The 21,152-nt window shown below is 39.1% G+C and overlaps 1 protein-coding gene across 2 annotated transcripts; it reads right to left on the bottom strand.

Moving 5' to 3' along the window:
* Window positions 1-14,866: 14,866 nt before the first annotated feature.
* On the bottom strand, window positions 14,867-18,265 carry LOC127857815 (leucine-rich repeat and immunoglobulin-like domain-containing nogo receptor-interacting protein 4). Of its 2 annotated transcripts, none has more exons than XM_052394487.1 (3): window positions 18,147-18,265; window positions 15,844-16,640; window positions 14,867-15,718 (listed from the first exon to the last, which is right to left on the bottom strand). In XM_052394487.1, exons 2-3 carry the CDS (start codon window positions 16,624-16,626, stop codon window positions 15,269-15,271), a joined length of 1,233 nt encoding a protein of 410 aa, XP_052250447.1. In that variant the 5' UTR covers window positions 16,627-16,640; window positions 18,147-18,265; the 3' UTR covers window positions 14,867-15,268. The 2 variants fall into 2 exon arrangements, with proteins under 2 accessions (XP_052250447.1, XP_052250445.1); XM_052394485.1 differs by having other exon boundaries at window positions 18,031-18,191.
* Between the last annotated feature and the right edge of the window lie 2,887 nt (window positions 18,266-21,152).

Below are 21,152 nucleotides of genomic sequence, written 5' to 3'. Positions count from 1 at the left end.
CAAGAGAGTGCAGATGGTATAACTTGAAAAGTGGATTGAAATAGTCATTATCCCTGCATGCATGAGGAAACTAGTGCTTATTCAGTTCCCCATTTATGCTTGGAAAGTCGTCGAAGGCTCGAGAAGGGAAGTAACTGCGCGTGGACCAGATTATGGATATGAAAAACACTTAACAGGGCTTGAAAGGCACGTGAATCGCATTGTTACACGATTTCTCCCGTTCAAGCCCTCCTTTTGCCAAGTTTCTGCACCCCGCCAGAGGGCATTATAGATAAGAGTTTATGCAATAATGGTGATTCATCGAAAAAATACGCACATAACACCGCTTACTGTTCTGTAGCTAAAGAAACTTCAGCGTACAGTTTATATAGTATTGACAGACCTGTTCTAAAGTCGCGGCAGTCAAAAATCATAAAAAGCGACATTTAAAGTTATGGTAGCCAGAACTAACTGTTCTTGATTTTGATTCTCTTGATTTATATGATGCGCTCAAGTCCACACGTATTTCATTCAGACGAACGACACGAACAAGACTTCTTTGCGAGATGCCGCTCAACTGTAAGAAAATACATCCGAACTTTTCAATACCACCCCAGGAAACCCGATACCTTGCGGGTCGTGTAATACCATAGGGGACAGTGCTGTGCATTTTGGCATGAACTTACATAGGGTAAGTTAATTGGAAAAATTAAATTTTTCAAAGTCCAATTTGAAACAACTGTGTATTAACATTGATGACAAAGGTATTGGCCTACGTGTAGAAAAAATCCTGACAAATGAAATGTGGCTCCCTGAAGTAGAAGATCGGGCAAAACGGGCCATGTTCAGGCATTCAGGGGAGAAAAAACTGCTTTAATTTGCAAGCCACCACAATAATTAAAGGATTTATACAAACTTTCACATGTCTGCCATAAACTCTCAGCAGGGTTTCTCCAGAAAACTATTTATTGTGGAGAAATTTGCGTTTTTAATGACCATGTTGGGAAAACATTGATACCATCTGGGGAAGACCAGGAAACCATATGTGGGCAGTGACTTTATAATTCTTTTTCAGCCATTTTGTTGCAATTTCTTTGCTTTGTAGAGGCCTACAGTAAGTGTATGTGGGCACATATGCATTCAATTGTACTTTTAATGCCTTATATATGATCAATAGTGCCTTTTCAACATTCTCACGTTTTATTTCTTTTTACCAACACTATTTTGGAAAATATAAAGAAAGACTTGACTACTTTGTCGCATACATTAATTGGTTAGGTACATAAAAATGATGTCTTAATAAGTGTTTATGGGGTTTTTATGTAAAATATTTTTTGTGGCGTTTTCTGAGACTTTTGATGCTTATTCGGCAAGTGTCATAATAAGAAAAACTCATTTGAAATGAAGTCGCTAAACTTGCGCTTAATTTTGTTTAGATTGCCTTAAGTTTTCTGTGATTTTACTGTTAAGCGTATTTAAGTAACATTAAAATCGGCACAGACTGGCCTTGGAAAGAATTGTCTATCAAACAAAATAATAGTTGATTTTGACCTTTGAATTTCAATGAGCTGACTTGTTACTTACCTTTTAACGAATTTGGCCATTTCTAGTTTATAGCCACAAACAAGACTTCAACACATGACGTTGATACCGATTTTATACATTTAACCACACAAAGTACAGTTGATTTAAAGAATAACACTTACCTTCTTCACAGACAAGTTTAATCATTGTTATGATTTCTTGAAGGATATTTGCTGGAAAACTTTACAGATATGTTATTAAATGATTAAACTTTCAGTCATTTGTTAAAACATAATGTTTTTGTTATTTTAAGTGTTTAAATTTTAACGTAATTCCCTATGTGTTCGATAACTGGTTCGTCACCATATTGTCAATAATAACCGCAAGGGGAGTTAGACAGTATAGATAGATAGATATCTGACCTTCTTGAGAAGAAGTTTGCTAAGTTATTAATACCACACCGCCAGAAAACACTAAGCATGTTTGCTCAATGCATGTGATATATTAAGAGGATGAAATGGAACACTGTGCAAAAGCAACTTTTCCTGTCTATCCCACTTGCAGATGTAATAATGCAAGTTGCCAACCAAAATTGGACTAATAAAAGCTCATATTACAGCTAGTTGCTGTAACAAATTTACAATCACAAGCAGTCTTTAATTTTGTGCAATGACAATGATAGATTTTAGAGTAACAATAGCTCTCATGTTGATATAATATGTTTGAATGTTGAAGACATTTTACCTATACTCACTTTATTACAGTATGAAATTTTAATAATTTATATTCCATTCCACCTGTGATCATAACGGTATGTGTTGCGCAAAATTCATTGATGCATCTACATATTAGGTTTTTAGAACCCAGGAAGGGCCAATGTAATGTTTCTTTATCAAAGAACACAGTGACCTTTGACCTAATGGCCAAATAATGTAGTGTGATAATGTAAAACTCATTTAGGTCAGGTGTATCTACATAGGAAGTCTGAAGATTGCAGATGGGAGCATTTTTGTTCTGAAGACAACATTAAAGTTTTCTATTAGAGTTTGAAGTGACATTGACATTTGACCTTGTGATCTGACACTGGATTTGACCTGTAAAACTCATTGAGGTGCATCAATATATGAATTTTGAAGGCTGTAGGTGGAAGCACTTCCATTATACAGTCTATGATAAAGTTTTCTATGAGAGATTTAAGTGACCTTGGCCTATGACCTAGTGACCTAAAAGACGGTGGGGTGTATATATAAAGCTAATAAGGTTGCATCAACATATGAAGTTTGAATGTTGTGTTGCCGTTTGGGCGTTTAGGGTTCTTTCTTCGAACAACACGTTTGGGTTTCTAAATATATTATATTTATGATTTAATATCATAAACATACAGGTTGACAGCATGAATGATATGCAAAGAATGACATTCGAAATAGTCATTCATGCACACGGATGTGGTTGAGTGAATAAACTCATGCTTGACAAGCCAATTAACGTATTAAAATGTTAGTAAAAACAGTTCACCTTTCTACCCAGTCTCTACATACTGAAAACTAATCAACTACTACAAAAGAACGCTACTAATTCTGTTTAAAGTTAAAATCTACTCTGTCCAACCATTGAACAATCAGAGCAATGTTTCCTTTAAAAAATAATTTACTTCAATATCATTCAGAATAAATATATTTATGAACTAAATATATTTACAACAATGAAATACGTCTACAACACATTTCCCCTCTCTAAGAAAATGTCGTCCTCGACATTATTAAAATTCAAACATCGCTTGTAAAGCGAGGTTTGATTAATCTCGTGATCAAAATATTTATGAAAGCATCGTTGTTAAAAAAATAATGACAACCACAATATTAACGTTTTCGTTTGCAACTGTTTATTTTCAATTTGAAAACAATGACAATTTGACAAATAAAAACATAATACACTAATTTGTATTTAAATACTCAGAAGTGAATGTTAACAGCTGTGTATCTTTCCAATACAAATCCACACATGTTAAATGTATGGTGTCACTGTACTTAATCATTATTGCAAATACATAACAACACCTATCACAATTTATACTCCCCGGATGTAAACCACGCCGGCCGACGGGTCTGACGTTGGCTGCGGCGCCGTGGTATTTTCTTCCGTTTGGAGCGTCGTTTATCTGTTTCATCTTCCGACTGATTGCTGTCGGAACTCGTCTTCCCTGTGCGTTCATCCACGTCCGTGGAGGACTCGTCGGAAACTTCAGGTGACGAAACACGCTGTACTTCCTGTATCGGTAAGAAGGAACACGGCAGCAGATGATTCCGGTGGACGGTTTTAATGCCCACATCGCCGTTTTCCTTTTTTTCCAATAAACGTACCGAAACAGTTATCTCAACACACCTGTATTACCTCCCTTTGGCTTATTTTAAGCCAACAGCCTGACTATCACAAATATCTAATCAAAGCTCTTTTATTTTGTACCAGGTGTTTACTAAGTTCGATTTTATTTCGATTCGAACCCGCCACTGGTTTACTATCGCGTGTTTACCACACTGCCGAAATAGCGTTCTTCTTGCGCTACGATATCGCGAGCACGTGCATTTACCGGTAAGACGCCAGTCGCACATACACGCATTAAACTACATAATGCAGTTTAAATCGTATATGCACATTTTAACATTATCAATTTCTAGAAAAAAAACAGTGATTATTTATCGGTATTTATAAAGAGAGTTTTCTCTTTAAAAATACGCACAAAGCGTTTTCAATTCAACCATACGTAAAGTATGACAAATTAACAAATTTACGCATTGAAACCTCTCGATACTTATTATAACCCTTGGGCAAAATCTACTGCTACTAAATAAATCCACTTACTCAAACCTATCTACTACTTAACGTCATGTAAGTGGTGAGTAGATTTAACTTCGCCATGCAATAAACTTTGTGCTCGTGAAGGGCCAATAATTTCCTTAAAATAACTTCATATGACACTAACTTACCAATGAGCTGACAAAAGGTCGTTTCATTTATCTCGACCAATTCGCAAAATGCATGACCACATAAACTTAAATTAGCTATATTGTTGTTGTTGTTTTTGTAAGTCAACTGATAGGTATTTCAAATTATTCATTTACGACAATGAAACTACAATAAATAGATATATGTACATTGCACAATAATTATAAAAATATTTACACTCACCGAACTCCGTCGGAACACTTACAAAATACAAGCAAAACACAATAATGACACGATACACAATGTCCACAACGATTTAAGTGTCCATCACTCTCCGTCCTGATTGAACGTGAATCCTTCCTTGCGTAGCAGAACGTGAAATCCTGTACGTACGTTTTAACGGTTTTGACGTCAAAGTTTTGTGCACAAGAAATACGTAGTTGTACTCACATCGGTGCTCGAGCTCGATGCCGCGCAAAAATGTGGACTCCTACTCCCCGGGAAAAATCAAAAACCGGTTTCCAAGGAATCGCTGTGATAAATTCCTGGACTCTCCCCCTCCTCGCTACCGATCTGAGGCTCCTGTCTGTTCAGGGATTTTCGTCGTAGTAACGTGTGCGCTACTACCGTTTTTCTGCTCCAAACGCTGTTGATGCCGAAGACTCGTTGTTGGGCGCCAGTGTTGCCGTTTGGGCGTTTAGGGTTCTTTCTTCGAACAACACGTTTGGGTTTCTAAATATATTATATTTATGATTTAATATCATAAACATACAGGTTGACAGCATGAATGATATGCAAAGAATGACATTCGAAATAGTCATTCATGCACACGGATGTGGTTGAGTGAATAAACTCATGCTTGACAAGCCAATTAACGTATTAAAATGTTAGTAAAAACAGTTCACCTTTCTACCCAGTCTCTACATACTGAAAACTAATCAACTACTACAAAAGAACGCTACTAATTCTGTTTAAAGTTAAAATCTACTCTGTCCAACCATTGAACAATCAGAGCAATGTTTCCTTTAAAAAATAATTTACTTCAATATCATTCAGAATAAATATATTTATGAACTAAATATATTTACAACAATGAAATACGTCTACAACACATTTCCCCTCTCTAAGAAAATGTCGTCCTCGACATTATTAAAATTCAAACATCGCTTGTAAAGCGAGGTTTGATTAATCTCGTGATCAAAATATTTATGAAAGCATCGTTGTTAAAAAAATAATGACAACCACAATATTAACGTTTTCGTTTGCAACTGTTTATTTTCAATTTGAAAACAATGACAATTTGACAAATAAAAACATAATACACTAATTTGTATTTAAATACTCAGAAGTGAATGTTAACAGCTGTGTATCTTTCCAATACAAATCCACACATGTTAAATGTATGGTGTCACTGTACTTAATCATTATTGCAAATACATAACAACACCTATCACAATTTATACTCCCCGGATGTAAACCACGCCGGCCGACGGGTCTGACGTTGGCTGCGGCGCCGTGGTATTTTCTTCCGTTTGGAGCGTCGTTTATCTGTTTCATCTTCCGACTGATTGCTGTCGGAACTCGTCTTCCCTGTGCGTTCATCCACGTCCGTGGAGGACTCGTCGGAAACTTCAGGTGACGAAACACGCTGTACTTCCTGTATCGGTAAGAAGGAACACGGCAGCAGATGATTCCGGTGGACGGTTTTAATGCCCACATCGCCGTTTTCCTTTTTTTCCAATAAACGTACCGAAACAGTTATCTCAACACACCTGTATTACCTCCCTTTGGCTTATTTTAAGCCAACAGCCTGACTATCACAAATATCTAATCAAAGCTCTTTTATTTTGTACCAGGTGTTTACTAAGTTCGATTTTATTTCGATTCGAACCCGCCACTGGTTTACTATCGCGTGTTTACCACACTGCCGAAATAGCGTTCTTCTTGCGCTACGATATCGCGAGCACGTGCATTTACCGGTAAGACGCCAGTCGCACATACACGCATTAAACTACATAATGCAGTTTAAATCGTATATGCACATTTTAACATTATCAATTTCTAGAAAAAAAACAGTGATTATTTATCGGTATTTATAAAGAGAGTTTTCTCTTTAAAAATACGCACAAAGCGTTTTCAATTCAACCATACGTAAAGTATGACAAATTAACAAATTTACGCATTGAAACCTCTCGATACTTATTATAACCCTTGGGCAAAATCTACTGCTACTAAATAAATCCACTTACTCAAACCTATCTACTACTTAACGTCATGTAAGTGGTGAGTAGATTTAACTTCGCCATGCAATAAACTTTGTGCTCGTGAAGGGCCAATAATTTCCTTAAAATAACTTCATATGACACTAACTTACCAATGAGCTGACAAAAGGTCGTTTCATTTATCTCGACCAATTCGCAAAATGCATGACCACATAAACTTAAATTAGCTATATTGTTGTTGTTGTTTTTGTAAGTCAACTGATAGGTATTTCAAATTATTCATTTACGACAATGAAACTACAATAAATAGATATATGTACATTGCACAATAATTATAAAAATATTTACACTCACCGAACTCCGTCGGAACACTTACAAAATACAAGCAAAACACAATAATGACACGATACACAATGTCCACAACGATTTAAGTGTCCATCACTGTGGTATAGCTTGCACTGGCAACGCCTACTTGCAGGACACGCCTACGGCATGAATGCCTCTTTGATAGCATGTTCAGAGAGACAGACTGTTTTGTATGCTTGACGAGTACGGATGTAAATAAAACCAGTATAACCTTCAATGGTGTTTGTTCCTTAAATGGAGTTCCTTTAATGGTGCTAACTAGTGTATTCTGTAGATGAAACACTACAGTTGGCGACGAGGATATTAAACGTTCAATTAAATTGTCTTAAATGATGGAAAAAGAAAACGACTATTTGCCCCGATTCGATGTGCATGGTGAACCGTCGGGATTAGCGGCAAAGTGGAAGCGTTGGTTTCGAGCGTTTGAACTGTATGTTGTCGGGAAAGGAATTAAAGACAATGACCGTAAACATGCATTGTTGCTTCACATGGCTGGCATGGAAGTGCAGGATGTATTCTATACTTTGCCGGAAGGAGAGGGAGCAAACGTTTATGCTAGAGCCGTCGATGCGCTAAGCAAGCATTTCGCGCCACAATCGAATGTTCCTTACGAAAGACATATGTTCCGGAAGTTAGATCAGTCGCCGACAGAATCCGTAGATCAATATATCACACGGTTGCGACAGAAAGCAGAGACGTGTGCATTTGAGAACACAGATGAGCAAATTAGAGATCAGGTGATTGAGAAGTGCATTTCAAGTGAATTAAGACGGAAACTTCTGCAAAAAGGACGGGATTTAACCCTGACAGAATTGCGTTCCATTGCGAGAACTTTAGAAAATGCTGAACATCAGGCAAAATGCATTGAGCAAAGCCCACAGTCGGTAAACACAACAACAAGCCGAACAACAAAAGGTACGTTTGCACGGAAAAATCGTATTCAAAATGACGTTCAATGTTTTAAATGTGGGAAACGTGGTCACATTGCAAAAGACAGCACGTGTCCAGCGCGTGGAAAGCACTGCAATAAGTGTGGCAAGATAGGACATTTTGCGATTAAATGCCGATCGGGTGAAAAGTCGAAAAAGAAACCGCTTACTGTGCGTCAAGTTGTGGACACAACTGATGACAGACAGTTTACGTTTACTGTACAAAATAAGTACCCGACAGCAACGTCGATAATGGTCGAAATTGGTGGTGTACAAATAAAGGCGATCATTGATTCCGGTTCCAGCTGCAACATTGTGGATAGGAAAACGTGGGAGTTCTTGAAACGAAATGACATAAAATGCAGGGACGAGCCAAGGAAAACAGAACTGTATGCCTATGGATCTAAGGAACCACTGAAGACTGCTGGTGTATTTTGGTCAACGATTGTTTACAAGGGTGTAGCGGTAGATGACGCAGAATTTGTTGTCATTGAGGGATCTGGACAGTCCTTATTAAGCTGTGATACAGCTATGCGACTTGGCGTACTTAAAATAGTGCGTCAAATGGAAACCCCGGGAATATCGGATGTTGTTAATAATTACAACGAATTATTTACGGGACTTGGAAAACTTAAAGGTTATCAACTTGAAGTGCCCATTGACCAGGCTGTAACACCTGTAGTGCAACCGACCAGACGCGTGCCATATCAGTTACGAGAAAAGTTGGAAGCTAAAATCAAAGAATTACTCGACTCAGATGTCATTGAACCCGTAAGTGGACCGTCGAAGTGGGTGTCACCTGTCGTCATAATACCAAAGAATGATGGCGACATTCGACTTTGCGTTGACATGAGACAGGCAAACAGAGCCATACAAAGGACTAGGTATCCGATACCAACAGTGGACGAAGTGTTGCAGGAAATGAATAACAGCAAGTATTTCAGCAAACTGGACATTAAAAACGCGTATCATCAAATTGAACTGTCCCCAGAATCGCGAGAAATCACAACGTTTACAACACACAGTGGACTAAACAGGTATAAATGTTTAATGTTTGGAATAACATGTGCTCCAGAAATGTACCAGATGATTTTGCAACAAACATTGCAAGGCTGTGAGGGTGTTAACAGCATTGCCGATGACATTATTGTCCATGCTGCAACGAAAGAACAACATGATAAATGTTTAAATAATGTGCTACGTGTATTGAGAGACAAAGGTTTTACACTTAACAAGGAAAAATGTCAATTTTACATGAATAAGTTAGTGTTTATGGGTCATGAGCTGTCTGAGAGAGGGATAGGGGCAACGCAGGTCAAGGTCGATGCTGTAGTAAACGCGCCTGAGCCGCGAAACGCGAGCGAGGTTCGAAGTTTCCTCGGTTTAGTGAATTTTTGCGCAAGATTCATACCGAATTTGTCTACGATTTCCGCGCCGTTAAATGATCTGTTAAGAAAGAAAACGGTGTTTAAATGGGGTCGGTCTCAACAGGACGCGTTCAAAGAATTAAAAAGAAGGCTAGCATGTGCCGAAACATTGGGGTATTACGATAAAACCGCGCCGACAAAGGTCATAGTCGATGCGAGTCCAGTAGGACTAGGTGCTGTGCTCGTGCAGGTTCAAAATGGGGAAAACCGCGTAATAAGTTATGCCAGTAGAAGCTTAACTGATGTTGAGAGGAGATACTCACAAACTGAAAAAGAGGGTTTAAGCGTAGTGTGGGCATTAGAGCGTTTTCATCCATGGCTTTATGGTATCGAGTTCGAGCTTCTTACTGACCACAAGCCACTTGAATACATTTACGGACCAAGGTCAAAACCGTGCGCTAGACTTGAGCGATGGGTTCTTAGGCTGCAACCGTACCGATTTACGGTTAAACATGTGAACGGTCGAGACAATATTGCAGACGCACTGTCGCGACTTCCGCTCAAGCACAGTTCTAGGACAATAGATAGTGTAGATGACCACGAATACATTAAATTTGTTGCGCGCGAAGCAACACCCAGTGCTATGACCACTCGAGAAATAGAAGAGGTATCATTTCGTGATGATGAGATAAGCAGATTACGCGAAAGCGTGACGAACGGGACGTGGGATAAACACGAGCAAAATCAGTTCATACATATCAAAGATGAACTGTGTGTAATTGGTTACTTAGTACTTAGGGGTACGCGAATCGTTGTCCCGCGTGAATTACGCAAACGCGTATTAGACTTAGGTCACATAGGTCATCCGGGAATCGTGTTGATGAAAAGCAACTTGAGGACCAAAGTTTGGTGGCCGGGTATTGATAAGGAAATTGAAAATTACTGTAAAATGTGTTATGGCTGTCAGTTGGTAAGCCAGTCAACAAATCCCGAACCGATGACGAGAACCGAGCTACCAAGTGCCCCATGGCAAGATTTAGCCGCGGACGTATTAGGTCCGTTGCCATCAGGTGATTACATTTTTGTTTGTGTCGACTATTACAGTAGGTATGTAGAGCTTGAGGTCACCAAAGTAATAACTAGCGAAAAACTAGTGTCAATATTAAGGAAATGGTTTTTGACGCATGGCTTGCCATTATCTCTACGTACAGACAATGCTAGTAGTTTTGTTTGCGAGTATTTCGAAAATTATTTGCAGTTTCAAGGAATCGAACACAGGCGAAATACTCCCTTGTGGCCGCAAGCAAATGGGGAGGTTGAACGTCAGAACCGTTCAATACTAAAGCGATTACGCATATCTCAAAGTCAAAATCGTAATTGGCGATTAGACCTCGATGATTACCTGATAATGTATCGAAGCACACCCCATTCAGTAACGGGTATGTCACCTGCTGAGATGCTGTTCGGTCGTAAGATAAGAACATGTGTTCCTGAAATTAATACGTATAGGCGGGAAGATAGCGAAATACGTGATCGTGATTCCGAGAAAAAGGGGAAAGGGAAAGTATACTCCGACGCGAAACGAAATGCAAAAGAGAGCGAAATTGTACCAGGCGACAAGGTTCTTTTGAAGCAAAATAGAAACAATAAACTCGACACTCCGTTCAGTTCCGATAAGTACACGGTTATAGATAAGAACGGGAATAGCGTGGTTGTACGTGCCGATGATGGTACCGAGTATCGGCGAAATGTAACGCATATGAAAAAAATGAATGAACAAAATCCTCAGACAGACTCAAATGTAAACAATTCTAAAAGTGAACATTGTCAAATTAATGTATCATCTGCGGGTAAAGACAGACCGATAAGGGTTCGGAAAATGCCCGAGAAATTTAATGATTTCAAACTGGTGTAAATGCACCGCTAAATAGGCATGTAATTTACTGGTGTTCATTCGAGACAACACACGTGGCGCTTATCCCGCGGATGCTAGTAAATTTCTATTAAACTGACATGTGTATCATGCTCCGAGTGTAAAATGGCTTATAAACGGAAATTGATTAACAGCCAGTGTGGTCGCTCATTACTTTCAAGTTAACGATAAAAGGGAATTGTGTGAGAACATTGCTAGTACAAGCGGCGTGCTATTTTATTTTCATTGATAAAATGTTTTCATTTGTGATGTTTTTGTTTTGATTAAATTTAGTTTAGATTGTTTCATAAATGCATGGTGTAATTTGTTATCATGAATTGTTTGTGAACGTATGGGTTTATGTTTAGAGTATGTATTTGTTGATCATGCATTATTTGGTTTGAAAAAAAGGAGGGATTGTGGTATAGCTTGCACTGGCAACGCCTACTTGCAGGACACGCCTACGGCATGAATGCCTCTTTGATAGCATGTTCAGAGAGACAGACTGTTTTGTATGCTTGACGAGTACGGATGTAAATAAAACCAGTATAACCTTCAATGGTGTTTGTTCCTTAAATGGAGTTCCTTTAATGGTGCTAACTAGTGTATTCTGTAGATGAAACACTACAATCACTCTCCGTCCTGATTGAACGTGAATCCTTCCTTGCGTAGCAGAACGTGAAATCCTGTACGTACGTTTTAACGGTTTTGACGTCAAAGTTTTGTGCACAAGAAATACGTAGTTGTACTCACATCGGTGCTCGAGCTCGATGCCGCGCAAAAATGTGGACTCCTACTCCCCGGGAAAAATCAAAAACCGGTTTCCAAGGAATCGCTGTGATAAATTCCTGGACTCTCCCCCTCCTCGCTACCGATCTGAGGCTCCTGTCTGTTCAGGGATTTTCGTCGTAGTAACGTGTGCGCTACTACCGTTTTTCTGCTCCAAACGCTGTTGATGCCGAAGACTCGTTGTTGGGCGCCCGTGTTGCCGTTTGGGCGTTTAGTGTTCTTTCTTCGAACAACACGTTTAGGTTTCTAAATATATTATATTTATGATTTAATATCATAAACATACAGGTTGACAGCATGAATGATATGCAAAGAATGACATTCGAAATAGTCATTCATGCACACGGATGTGGTTGAGTGAATAAACTCATGCTTGACAAGCCAATTAACGTATTAAAATGTTAGTAAAAACAGTTCACCTTTCTACCCAGTCTCTACATACTGAAAACTAATCAACTACTACAAAAGAACGCTACTAATTCTGTTTAAAGTTAAAATCTACTCTGTCCAACCATTGAACAATAAGAGCAATGTTTCCTTTAAAAAATAATTTACTTCAATATCATTCAGAATAAATATATTTATGAACTAAATATATTTACAACAATGAAATACGTCTACAACAGTTGTATGTTCATTTGTTCAAAATTTATTTCATGAAAATAAATCGGGCGGACAAACGGGCAAAAAATCGGGACGGACGTAACATACTGGGACGGGGACGGTCGGGACAAACTGATTCCTATATAGCTATATAGCCCCCCAAACAGACTTTGTGGCGGTATAATAATGTGTGTGGGGGGGGGGGCAACACTAGCATTGTGATAGCTTTTTTACATATCTTAAAGTGGGCATTGAATAACCACATTATATATAAGACAAAGGATTCACGTTTCTGAAATGATGTTGGATGAAAGCCAAATAATATCATTGAATGTATTAAAAAGCATTAAAAGTACATTTGTATGCATGTGTGCCCGCATACACTTACTATAGGACTCTACAAAGCAAACAAATTGCATTAAAATGGCTGAAAATTATGTGTTTTGTCACGAAAAAGAATTATAAAGTCACTGCCCACATATGGTTTCCTGGTCTTCCCCAGATGGTATCAATGATTTCCCAACATGGTCATTAAAAACGCAAATTTCTCCACAATAAATAGTTTTCTGGAGAAACCCTGCTGAGAGGTTATGGCAGACATGTGAAGTTTGTATAAATCCTTTAATAATGGTAGTGGCTTGCAAATTAAAGCAGTTTTTTCTCCCCTAAATGCCTGAACATGGCCCGTTTTGCCCGATCTTCTACTTCAGGGAGCCACATTTCGCTCATTTTTTTAAGAAAATTTGTCAGGATTTTTTCTACATGTAGTCCAATACCTTTGTTATCAATGTTAATACACAGTTGTTTCAAATTGGACTTTGAAAATTTTAATTTTTCCAATTTACTTACCCTTTGTAAGTTCATGCCAAAATGCACAGCACTGTCCCCTATGGTATTACACGACCCTCAAGGTATCGGGTTTCATGAGGTGAATACATCCGAACTTTTCAATACATCCGAACTATTAAACATCCGAACTCTTCAATACAGCCGAACTCTTCAATACAGCCGAACATTTCAATGCATCCGAACTCTTCAATGCATCCGAACTCTTCAATACATCCGAACTCTTAAATACATCCGAACTCTTAAATACATCCGAACTCTTCAATGCATCCGAACTCTTCAATGCATCCGAACTTAAAAGAATACACGCATTTTAGCTGGCTATATATATCTACCAAAAATGCATGAACATCTGGTAATAAGGTTTCGCTTGTCAACATACATGGGACCATACCAATTGCTTTATTGGACTAACGGGTGTTTGTCGGTATAATTTCCGTCGCATATGGCTAATTGAACATGATCTTGTGGTTATGATAATTACTATCTTCCTAAAAAAAAATGTAAGTTACAATTTAAAAAAGTTTTTTAAAGATGGCGGATACATATTTTGTACTTTGAAAGACTACTTATCAAACTTATCTTGTTTTACGACAGATGATTAAAGCAAAGACGTATAATACCAGGATGGGAAACCACGCACTTTCCCGTAAACATCTCGCGGCGGGATCACGTGGTTAGCTACAAGCGCATACCTGTTAAAATGACCGCTCGTGTAACCGATCCCGCTTCGCTTATGTCGGATAAACAAATTACTTAATGAATTATTTCCAGGCGACATTTTTTGTTGTTAAATTACTGTTAGAAGTTGAGATTGATTAATACAAATAACATGTTAAGAATTATTTCGTGTATTTATTTTTATACGTGTATTTTATAGAGCTTTGATTAAAGAGAAGCAGAGCCCATGTTCGAACTCGCTGCTGGCTTTGCGGATGAGTTTTCGAACAGAGAATTGTTAATATAAATGTATGTCTATTAGTTAATTTAAACCTATTTATTTTAGGTCGATTACACCGAAAGCCCGAAGATTATTTAAACACCCTCGTGTCAATATCTTGGATAAAACCAGTACTTGGTTTCTTTGGAGAAGATCTTAAGAACAACGGTGGTCGAGCCAATTATCTCCCGGTTGCTAGGCGGACACAATCTCACCAACGCAACTGCGACCTATCATGCTTTCTTTCTGTTAGGAAGTGTTAGGTTAATACGCGCAACTTTTTTGCACGGTCATTTGGTATTAAGTCTCAAGAGTTGAAACCAACTCGCAACCAGAAGACTCCGTCGAGAGCGCAGACCTACGACAAGCACACACACGCATAAACGACAGTATAGCACACTTACATGTCAATGTACCAGCAATTACATATTACGAAAACACGCGGCTCTGGTTAAGGTTTATACCCATTGAAAAGATTTAAAAATGTAATACGATGTAAGTTAGTTACTATTTAGGATTCAATTGGTGCAAAAAAGACACATATATACAATCAAATACAGTAGTTTTCTTGCACAATACAAATTTTCTTTTTGTTTTAATTAAAAAAATTGCAATCGAACATTTTTCTGTGTTTCAGTACAAACAATGTCTTAATCGGAATGGCATTTGGATACTAAATATAATTTCCTGTTGTGTGTTTGTTCTCGAGTAGGAATGCGTTGACACTGCAGTCCAATATTTCCGCGTTATGTTAAATATTCATTGATAATCATTAAAGTTTACATGAATTATGTGTGCGTATACAGTTGTCACAATTATTCTAAATATACAAATCACTGTGTTTTTTCTCAACATACAAAATCCCCTGGTTTTAATTCATCCCATGATTTGCCAGCCAGTTTTGGAGGTGAGGCGCACTTAATGAGATGCGGGTCCTGTATGACGTAGGTGGCATTGTCCATCCCCTCCCTAAGCCAGCGGAGCTGACAGTCGCACTCCCATGGGTTGAAGTCGATGTACAGCGTGGACAGATTCGCAACGTCCTTGGCATCGAGAACTTCCGGCTCAAGTGTCGTCAGGTTATTTCCGGACATCCACAGATTGGTGAGAGAAGTTAGCGGGTGAAATGCTCCCGGTTGAATCTGACTGATTTGGTTAATGTCCAGATATATAGTGGTCAGACCAGAGAGTCCAGCAAACGTGTTCTTTGTTAAAGCAGATGAAATCTGGCACTGCATGAAGTCGAGTATCTCCACGTTTGGCAGGCCATAAAACGCGAAGTCTTCTATGGAAGTTATCTGCCAAAGAAAAAATAAACATAATATGTTATATGCTGAAAGTTTTTTATAAATGTTCGTATTTTAATATTTTGCGCGCTGGGAGATTAATTAAATACTTAACTACCGATAATCCCAAATCTAACCTGTCCTTGCCAAAACTCCATCGCTTTCAAAGAAGGAAGTGACGTGAAGCCGTACGCAGGCAGAGTCCTGATGGCGTTACCTACGTAATCCAGATACTCCAGCGACACGGGCAGGTTAAGGAGAAGAGAGGTCAACTGGTTGAATCGTAAGGACAAATGTGTCAGATTTGTGTTCTTCGCAAACAGGTTCGGTGGGAAGCTTGTGTCTGTGAGGTTGTTGAAAGAAATATACAGCGTTTGCAAACTTGTCAATGGAGCAAAAGCCTCTGGTTGAATTGCCATCATCCCATTGTTAGAGACATCCAGATACAGAATACTGGAATATCGTTCAAAGGCTCCAGTTCGGAGAACTTCAATTTGATTATTTAAAAACCAAAGGGTTTGTAAACCACGAGGTAAAAACGTGGGGATGGTTTTAAAATTGTTTGATGACAAATCAATTGTAACCAAGCTTGGTAGATCTAGGGCCCGTTCGTCTAAGCTGGTCTCCGTCAGTTCATTCTGTGAGAGGTATAGCTGCTGAAGGTTTCCGAGGTAAGCAAGATCCCCCACGCGGATATGTGATATCGAGTTAAAGGACAGATCAAGCAGCTGGGTGTTGGCAGGAATCCCTTCGGGTACCGCGCGCACACCCGTCTGGTTACAGTACACAGATTGTAGGCCTCCGAATTTCAAACAGCGACATGGCGCAGGACAGGGGTCCATGAAATATGTACCAACCACAAACACAGATGAACCCGTAATCAGTGATATCACGGTCAATGTTATTGCTATCTTCGTCATGTTTACTTGTGTCTCTATACGATAAAACATAACACACTTCAAAATATATTCGATGCATTTAAGTAGCTTAATTAAACAATCTTTACAAGTGTACGCATGGTAAATTTCAAAAATAAATTATCATGCTCAATTTGGTGTTCACAGTTGTTGTTTTTTAGTTTTGGGTGTGTGACCCAACCCTGAGTTTGAGGACAAATATAAGCATACATGTGTATTTTTATGGCTGAGAGAGATTGTTCGTGTACTGACCGACATTCTAATTTCACAGCTGATTGGAACCTCTTCTGATTTGAGGGGAGAAATTGAGAATGTTCATGATGCTGAGCCAGCGTTATTGCTGTCAAGATGAACATTCTGACTGAGATTGAGTCATATATGTGGCCCCTAGCATGATAAAAAATGTTTCTCTAAGATCTGACCTGGTGACCTAGTTTTGCGCACGTGACCCAGAATCAAAATTAATCTAGATATCGTCAACACAACATTTTTGAAAATTCATCAAGATCTAGTCGTGAATGTGACCTTAAAAGGTTTCTAAGTTTCTATTAGATTTTACTTGGTGACATATTTTCCACGACTTTGACCCAAATTCAAATTCAGCTTAGATATTGCCAAGATAAACAGTCTGTCCAGGTTTCACAAAGATTAAGTCATTCATGTGGCATCTAGAGTGCTAACATGTTTTTTCTGAGATTTGACTCAGTCTAGAAAAATGTCAGACAAATATTCTGACCAAGTTTCATCAAGATTGAGTCACTAATGAGGCCTCTAGAGTGGTAGTGGTTTTTCTCATATTTGACCCAACGACTTAGTTTTTAATGGATATGAAACAAATGAACCTTAATATTCAAGATAAACTCTAGCCACGTTTCATCCAGATTGTGTAATATTTGTGGCTTCCAGGGTTGTAAAAGGTTTTCTCTCTAAGATTTCATCTAGTTACCTGATGTTTAGACGCACATGACCAAGATTCGAACACTAGTAAAAACGCGCTTAAAGTTGTCCACGCACACCGCGTAATAATCTCACCTTAAGCACATTGTTCTCAGGTGAGCTTAATGTATAGGAAATAAGTTTCATCACAGGTGCAAAGTAATGCGGGGAGCATCGTCTGGACTTACTTAACAGTACAACTAAAACTACAACTTCAATTTTATTAAAAAGCCCTGAAATACAAATAAGAATGTGTTTATAAAGGTACTCAACATAATGGTTTAAATAAAAAAACTTATCATGCAGTGAGCACTACTCTTTTCATAAAGAATCCTTTATTCCCCATTATAGCCGACTATTTTCCCAAACCCAGTATTACCCACCCTGGTTAAAGCAATACTTAGAAACTTGGGTTTTATATGTATATCATTATCAACTTATATAAGTTTATGAAATAAATGTTAGTCTTACTTTCAATTGAATATTCCAAATTTTTATAATACTGAAGTTTAAGCTCATTCAATTCATATATAAATAAACACGTTGGTTTCGTAGATAACGAAAAAAAATGATTAAAAACCACGTACTTTACCATCATATTCTAGATAACATGTAGGAGACGTTATCTCGCATACAGCTCATGGGTGAGTTCACACTAAACATTATTCTGTCAAAACGGGAATCACAAACCAAAGAGGACGGCTAGTTCCTGTGTTATAAGTTCGCGCAATACAATTTTGTAAAGATATGCAGGAAAAGAATTAATATGAAACTCGCACTGTGAAAACCAGACTTAATTCATTTGCTTAAAGTTACGTCCCAGATTACTAGTAGGTAGTGCAGTGCGCCTAAACTGGATTTTCGCTATGAAGAGACTGGCCTTTAAACTGAAAAATACCATAAAAGAGGAGTTTCGTCCATTATTTGCCTGTGAACATTGAGCCATACTTAAATTGACTTAAACTCCGAGTAGTTCCTACTAAGAAGCAATGTGGTTCTTGTGTAAAGACCATATCGCATACTTCAACATAATGTAACTTGTACTTTTATAATCCTTTAATGTGTGGTCAATTTCATATTCGCCTCGGACAAAGGCCGCCGACCAGCCTCTTCCAGGCGTCTTGGTTCTGGGCGCGTCTCGCCAGCTATCCCCACGTCTTGCCCATCAGCTTGGCATCTGAATCAAGGTCTCGACGCCAGTTGTTTCATGCCACCCTCTCTTCCTCGTCCCTTGGGGGGGGGAGTTATGTGATATTTGCCTCTCATTGCAGGCTTGCGATGAGTGTGCCCTATGGATTGCCCATGTCTCTAACGGATGTCTTCTTCAACGGGCTGGTGCTTTGTTCGTATCCAAAAGTCTTCCTTTGTGATCTCGTCTACCCAGTGGATCTTAAACATCTTCCTGAGGCAGGTAGTGATGAAGATTTTCCTCAAGCAGTGGATGGTGGTTCTCAAGGTCTCTGTTCCATAGAGTAGTAGTATTCGCTTCACGATGGTATTGAAGGGCCTGATCTTGGTGTTGATGCCTATCGCTAAGGATCCCAAGATGTTCTACAGCTCATGGTAAGCTACTCGTGCTTTTCTAGATTCCTGTTCTGACGTCTGCATCTGTCCCTTCATGTTTGTCTTGGGTGCTGCCGAATGAGGTGAAGCTTTCCTCTCTTCCAGTGCCTCTTACTAGTATTTGACTGTGATTCGTGTGTGGTTTGACGTGTTGATCTTGAACATCTTGCTCTTCTCTCTGCTGATGGTGAGGCCCAGTTTAGCTGAGGTAACCGCAACTATGTAGATAACTTCCGCATCCTGACGCAGAGGGTTGAGTTCCACCCCAGGGATTCTTTCAAAATGATGTGATTGGTTGTGATCTAATCCATGCACGCCATCTCCTTTCGAAAGCCGGCGTGTTGTTCGTGGAAATGCGGGTCTACAGCGCCATTCATTCGGTTCAGCAGGATGCCATTAAACGCCTTTTCTTTTGTTTGACATGAGCGTTATCCCTCGGTAGTGGGAGTCGAAAATGATGTCACCCTTCTTGGGGAGCGTGATAAAATGCCATTTTCCCGATCGGTGGATATTTCTTCTTCTCCTCACATCTTTCTGGAGAGCAGGATAAGTAGCTCCAAACTTGTCTCGACATCAGCTTTAAACACTTCTGTCTGTATGATGTAAGGCCCTGCAGACTTGAAGTTCTTCAACTGCTTGATGGCGCTTTGTGGATGCGTAGCACTGGATTGACAAATTGCTTGTAGCTGGCGTTTCCTCCGGTTGGTTTGCCGGAGCTGTCTTTTGAATAGCTACCGGAAATGCTCAATCTACCTCTTCTTCTGTCCTTCGTCATCTGCTATCACTCCTCCGTTCCCTTTCTGGCCTCTCTGGCAAGGTATATTCCTCTGCTATTCTCTTAGTGGTGGAGTTTATGCCGTTGGTTCTATTGTGGTTTGCTGCCTCTTCAGCTTCTATTGCCAGTGTCTCCCTTTATATCCGCTTGTCTGCTCTTATACTTCGTTTGACGTTCCTAATTGCTTATGCGTATTCTTCTTATGCTTTTGCTTTTTCCGCTTGTATTGGCTCTTGCTTTCAGTTCTCTTATTTCGCCAACGTTTTCTCGTGTCTCTGCTGATATTCACTCCTTGTAGGTGCACGACTTAGGGCCAAGTACATCTCAGAAAGTCACTGCTTCTTACACGTTTTGCCACTTCTGCTCTTCGAGCAGCTGCTCTTGGATCTGGAACTTGTTGGAGTGATCTTAAACTCTTCTCGAAACCAGGTGTCATTCAGCGTAGAAGTGATTAATGCTGGTGTTGGCTGGACCCCCTGCCCAACTCTTTTTTAGCTTCTGTTTCAATCGGGCGACAAGAAGATTTGCAAAGTCTGCTCCTCGTTTGATGTGTACATCCTGAAGAAAGCTACAAAAGTTTCTCCCGACTCACATATGGTAGATCTTGTTTATATTGATAATTCTGGTAAAACCCAATTCGCGTTGTGTATTATATTGTGATGGAAAGCGCCTCCTCGGATTGCCATGTGATTTTAGGCGCAAAGGTCGGCGCAACCTCTCACCGTTGTAATTCATCTCGCCTAGCCCTTGCTTCCCCACTAACTCTTCCTATCCCCGGTTGCCACTTTCGATCTTGGCATAAAGCTCTCCCACAATGATGACGTACCGCTTTAGTCTGTCTTGCATGAAGGCTGACAGTCTGTTGTAAAAGTTGTCCTTCTCGTCCTCTTCATTGTCAATTGTCAGGGCAAACCACTGGATTGATCCAGGTTGATCCTCTTCTTCTTTGTATGAATTTTAAATACCAATTCAACATTCGTAAGTCAAATATTTAGGGATACCTTAATAGATCAACGATTTTTCACCTTCTTTACAAACAACCAGTAAAAGGCACTTTCTCAATCTTGGAAAAAATACAAGTTTTCTAATTACCCTTTTGCCGAACGAAAAATCAAAGAGGAAGAAAAGTTGAATCAATTTCGTCCATTATCTTCAAGTGAACTAATAACATGAGCGCTGAAACTTTCAGCAAATAGGCATGTAAAGGAATATTGAAAATGGATTTTTGCAATTTAGTGCCTAGAATTAAAAATAG

Source organism: Dreissena polymorpha, chromosome 14 (genome assembly GCF_020536995.1).
Source record: "Dreissena polymorpha isolate Duluth1 chromosome 14, UMN_Dpol_1.0, whole genome shotgun sequence".
Lineage (NCBI taxonomy): Eukaryota > Metazoa > Mollusca > Bivalvia > Myida > Dreissenidae > Dreissena > Dreissena polymorpha.
The sequence above is the reverse complement of the archived record's forward strand: the minus strand, read 5'-3'. Positions and strand labels throughout refer to the sequence as shown.